Consider the following 6000-nt stretch of genomic DNA (forward strand, 5'->3'; position numbering starts at 1 on the left):
CCCATTCATAGCACCTTACTGTAAGGCAAATACTTTGTCCCTAGCCTACTCTACACCTTATATATAAATCCTTCTGTACAAATCCACATCGCACATTCTTCAGCACAAGTATCACACATCCTTCTCCCATTCATGGCACCTTACTATAAGACAAATGCTTCGTCCTTAACCTTATTCCACATCAAAGATTCTTCTCTGTGAAAATGCACATCTTACATTCTTCAGTGCAAACTCGCATCACACATCCCTATCCCATTCTTACCGACATTCGTTTTCACGCCTTGCTGTAAGACAAATGCTTCGTCCTTAGCCTTATTCCACATCAAAGATTCCTCTGTGAAAATGCACATCTCTGACTCACATTCTTCAGTGCAAATCCGCATCCTTTGTACAAGTCATTGGCACCACCAGGAAGAGAGGGCAAGCAGTGGTCGTGTTCAGGGGTCGAAGTGGCGAGAAAATTGGTGTTTTTTTAACTTTATTGTTGTTCATAAAGCATAAAGTACAAGTACACGAGTGCAAGCTAGTAACATAATATACAATGATTACATTTTGTCATAGGTTTCTTAATAAACATTCTGCTTTAAACAGTGAGGTTATATCCATTCGACTACTTCCATATTTAAATTTAGAGATGGTATTTTTCCCAACCAATATCAGTTCATTGAAGTGTTTGAATTTTACATCAGAAAGGTTATATCCGAGAATTATATCTCGTATGGTTAACACTAGCGTGTGGCCATATTCAAAAAGAAAACACTTTTCTACTTCTGACCATAATGGTTTGACATCTGTACATTCGAAAAAGAAATGCTCATTATGTTCTACAGAATCACAGACAGTACACCTATCATTTTTACTATACCTTGTTTATAAAGACTGACCCTTGTTGGATATATATTGTGTAAAATTTTCCATTGTAATGACCGTAATTTCGGCTCTTCAGTGATTCTAAACGGTGCTTCCCATATGGATTTCCACTGATTAACTTGGAAATCATAATGTGGAAGACGTTTCTCCCAAAAGCTTTGAGAAATAGGTGTTATGAATCAAAACACTGTGAGAAAACACTTTCAACGATACAGGGGCCCTTGAAGGCATCCGATGTAATTTCATGGTGGCAAAGCGAAAATATTCCGGATGAGGAAATCTGTCTAATATTGACATCAACTGCCATTTCTTAGCACATTTTCGTCATCGTTCCATACTAGAAGCGTTTGAAATAGCCCCAAAACAAGCTACGGGAGATTTTTCGGGTAATAATAGCTAGAACCAGCCAACGATACAAAACAAGCAACCGTTTTCAGTCACCTAGCGACACCATATTTTTGCCTCACAGATATCAGTATGCTATGGTAAAAGATTGATTCAACTTACTACATTAAATCAAAAGAATGGCCAGAAAATTGACTTTTATAAGCCCAGTTTTGCCGCCCTGAAATTGCAATGATAGCCGTGTCTAAGGTTCTGTTCACCATCACAATGGACCTTTCCTGATCGAACACGTCGAACCCCCCTGTTCTATTTCGAACACCTCGGTCAAAATCAGCGCAGGAAATCTAAGAGCAGCAAAATGAGTTGATGTCTACTTGATAAATACTCCTTGTTTTACCGGTGAAATTGAATTTGTGACATCGGAGGCAATTTAAAATTAACCAAAGATATTTTGTCATTCTTGTATTTGTTTGTGAAGCCCTCGTTATTGTTTATGTCCATGTTTGCGTGCTTATGTTTCTGTATCACAAAGCCCTTCATAAGTTGCACCCTTCCTCGTGACCACCCAAGCTGTATTTTTTTCTCATTTAATCACTGCTTTAAACACAACTACGTTTGGTTCCACACTTACTGACAACCAGACAACAAAAAGTACGTACAAGTCACCACCGTTCGTACAAGGCTATCAAAGAGCCGATCAGGTCAAGATGGTCGATATGTCTGTGTATGTCTAGAGGGATGAAAGCGAATTACACTTACCTTAGTCACAGTGCCAATATAACGCCTGAATAAACATAATCGGTTTTAATCTTGAGGCAGGAACATGACACCAGAAAGAGCAGAGATTGCATTGTTGTCTTCGGAGGTGCCAGTTGATAACGACCAGGATCTGTTTACTAAGACTGTCTGTTGAGTTTTGTTTTTGTGGTTCACCATGTATTCCTTTTTGCACAATGCCATGCCATATTTTGTTACCGTTAATTTATTTTGGAAAATTCAATAAAGAAAGATTAAAAAGAAGACTGTCTGTTGAGTCTCTCTGCCCCTCTCTCTTTCTTTATCTCTTTCGCTCCCACTGTGTTCTGCAACTGAGTTTTAAAAACGTACTGTTGCTGCATTCAGTCTTTTTTTCTTCTTCTTCCACTGTGTCGCGAGACACTTCTCTTCCACTGTGCCTCGCGAGCTCCCTTAGCTCTTTGAGTTCCATTTGTATTATAGGAAGGCTCAGCCGTCTGTGCTTCAGGTCTTCCTTCAGTCTAGTGAGCAAATTGACACAGTGTCTTCCTTTGCGTGCCTTGCATATGCTAGAGCCTAAAATTTTAAATTCTGGGGCTTTTTGTGCAGGTGTGGCAGCTGATGGCACTGTGAGGATATGTCAAATCAGCTAATCACCAGAGTTGCTCAACTTTTGCGGAGAGAGGTGTTGTGCTGCAGAATAATGACTAGATTATTTTGTGACTTTTAACAGGTGGCACTGGTCTGACCAGATTTAGGTCATGCCTACCTTTCGATCAGATTTGAATCAAATTTGACTGCCAACCACGCCTCTGGCACGTCTGCTGCTGATCTACTCCCAACCACCAGCCAACCAGCCCTCAACCATGTCCGAACCTCCCGTCTTCCCCCAATTTTTTTTTTACACATTTTGAAACTTTCAGCTAACTCAACTGAACAGAAGTAGACCTGGCTGAACACCATTCGACCTTGCTCCAGACCTACTCCTAACCATGGTTGGGGGTGGGATTGGGGAGGTGTTGTGGCTAGTGTTCGGGAGGCCAAATTCGGCAATGTGTGACAGGTGATAAAAGTATGACATTGCCTCCCCTACAGTCGTGGTTCTGTGCGTGTCTGCCGACGCCGTTCGCACCATACTTCTCCAGGCGCACGACATGGGACTAACATCCGGGGAATACGCCTTCTTCGACATCGACTTGTTCCCTAGCGACGAGATCGGGTACGGCAGCTGGTCACGTGGGGACGGCAGAGACCGGGACGCTAAACAGGCATACCAGGTAATGCCGAGGTCACATTTCCAAACCGGGGCCCGGCCGGGCTGTTTTGATTAACGAAAAATCAACAATCTATAACAATGATATACGTATAGGTCCCATTATTGAATTTTTCAACTTTTTTGTGCTTTGTCGTCTTTCTCTTTTCGTTCCATAAGACTGCCCGACCGGGCCCTGGTTTGGAAATCTGTCCTCAACATAATATCAAAGGCACCCAATGCGTCAATTTTCTGGCCTCCACAGACTCCGAATCTAATGCGAGCAGGCGAAAAAAACAAGGCGGCCAAAAAAAACAAGGTTCCTTCATCTAAAAATGTTAACTTAATCATTGCACAAATGGTTTTTATTCAGTGGGAACATCACACATACACAGCCAACATCACATATCACTGCATCAAAGTAAGAAACAAAACATTAAATCAGACCCTTTTCTTGTCTCCTCTGTTGATAGTTATCTGCCATCCACCTTCGCAACAGACATCTTTGCCCATTTTCGGCATGTTGACCACTGTCAGAAAGCAACAAAATTTCTTGTTTTTTCCCAAAATCAGGCGAAAATTAAGGCACGCGCTGATGTCATCCATAAAAATTACTTGCTGTGGCCTAATAAAAAAAATTCCTTGCCGTGTTTCCCTCAGGCTCTGATGATCATCACCATGCAGACTCCGAACAGTACCAGTTACATCGACTTTTCCGAAAGAGTGAAGATGATGGCTAAACAGAACCACAACTACACGTACGGGCCAAAGTTGGTAAGCCACTTCGGCAGCTGCTCCAATTAACGAATATGGATTTTCATCTTTTATTTTTATTCAATTCTTTTTGCAAAAGAATTGAAACATTTTGAGTGGAAAATCTCTGTGTGATTGTAGTTTACTTCAACTGTTTAACATTTACGGAATACAGTGCGATTTTACGAAATATCGTGCAATTTTACTAGTATACAGTGCAATTTTACGGAATACGGTACGATCGCATCAGTATACAGTGCAATTTTTATTGTATAGGGCTTATTCACCACAGATGGTCACGTGACTCTTCCCCCGGCAGCGAGCATTGTCCGCCATTAGGGGGTGCAGCATGGTGCCTATCGCTATGGCACGCTATGCAAACTCTTGGCGATAGTTGCGCATTTTGGGCCACAATCTACGTTTTGAACACTCTTCTTGTTAGTAACATTGTCCTTGGGGTTGTTCTGGCTCCATGTCCACGTCTCATGTTCTCAAGATCGGCTTTTATCTTTTTTTGCTGATCAGAAATCGGTGTGTTTTACCCTGGCGTAGGGGCCTGTAGATCGCCCCCTGTAGATGTCAACGTGGATAGCCATGGACACGTTAAATCTGTTGAAGCTACCTGTCCCTTTACTCTGTGGTAAATGTCCATGTAGAACAGGGCACTGGCAACTTGTAACACTCACCTTGTCCAGCCACAGTCGCGGCAGTGCGGACTGAGGATGGCGGCCGGCGGCCGATGGCCCCGCATTTGTCTGTTATTATCCAGACACAGTCCGGGGCTGTTCCAAAATAGCGACCTTTTGCGTATCCCGACTACAACGTACTTGTCACCACGCAACTGCATGTCCCACAACACTCTCTAGTACACATCCTGATACAACGCTTCCAGACTCTTAGAGGGTTTGAACCGATGTTGTGTGTAAAAACTTCGGCCCAGTACCAAATACGAAGCTAAGTCGCGTCAATGGACTCCGCTGGCGGTAGACGCCGTCTCGATCAGACTGATCAAAACTCAACAAAAACGGGTCAATCCCAACAGATTTTATTTTGTTCCAGTAACGAGAGGTATGAGTGGTGGTAAACTCTTCGTGTAATAGGACAAAGGACAGTTTACCTAACGTTTGTCGGCCATTTCAATGCTTGGAAACTCGCTGTAGGCGCTGTAGCCCCAAAATGGCGTCGCACGGGACATGAGGGGTCGTGACGTCATGATGACGTGTGGTGAATAAGCTCTATACAGTGCAATTGTACTAGTAGAATTGCACTGTATACTAATGCGATTGTACTGTATTCCTTAAAATTGCACTGTTTACAAATAGGATTGCACTGTATTCCATAATATTGTACTGTATACTAATACGATTGCACTGTATTCCATAAAATTGTACTGTATACTAATAAGATTGTACTGTATTCCGTAAAATTGCACTGTATTCCGGAAATTGCACTGTATAATCTGGCACCTTTGAGCTTTAAATCTTCCGATTGTTTTCACCATACCTTTGATGCTACTGCAGGTAAACGCTTTCGTGGGTGCCTTTCATGACGCCGTGCTCCTGTACTCTCTCGCCCTGAACGAGACTCTGGCAAACGGCGAGGACCCACGGGACGGCACCGCGATCACACAAAGGATGCGGAACCGATCATTTGAAGGCAATAAAACTCTTTTCATTCAATCATTAGACACTTCAAGTTTTGCAGAAGAAACTGTTTTATTAATTCTTATGAATTTTCATTAATATTCATTACTCTTTCATTTATTTTTAATTTGTTATTAATTTGTTATTAATTTTATTAATTTTATTAATTTTATTAATTTTATTAATTTTACTAATTTTTATTAATTTTGATTAATTTTTATTTAATTTTATTAATTTTATTAATTTTATTGATTTCTATTGATTTCTATTGATTTCTATTAATTTTATTAGATTTCTATTGATTTATTAATTTTTATTACTTTATTAATTTTATTACTTTATTAATTTTATTAATTTATAAATCAATATTCATTTCTTCATTGATTCTATTAATTTATTATT

The 6000-nt window shown here is 40.7% G+C and overlaps 1 protein-coding gene across 1 annotated transcript in view; it reads left to right on the forward strand.

Annotated features, from left to right (window-relative positions):
- Nucleotides 1–6000, forward strand: part of LOC109463099 (atrial natriuretic peptide receptor 1-like) — a 65026-nt gene that overhangs the window by 24656 nt on the left and 34370 nt on the right. The window contains exons 2-4 of the mRNA XM_019759812.1: nt 3046–3227; nt 3863–3976; nt 5476–5611. Coding sequence (XP_019615371.1) covers nt 3046–3227; nt 3863–3976; nt 5476–5611 — 432 coding nt within the window. The remainder of the gene's footprint in view (nt 1–3045; nt 3228–3862; nt 3977–5475; nt 5612–6000) is intronic.

The sequence above is a fragment of the Branchiostoma belcheri genome, unplaced genomic scaffold, assembly GCF_001625305.1.
Source record: "Branchiostoma belcheri isolate BF01 breed outbred unplaced genomic scaffold, Haploidv18h27 scaffold122, whole genome shotgun sequence".
Taxonomy (NCBI): Eukaryota; Metazoa; Chordata; class Leptocardii; order Amphioxiformes; family Branchiostomatidae; genus Branchiostoma; species Branchiostoma belcheri.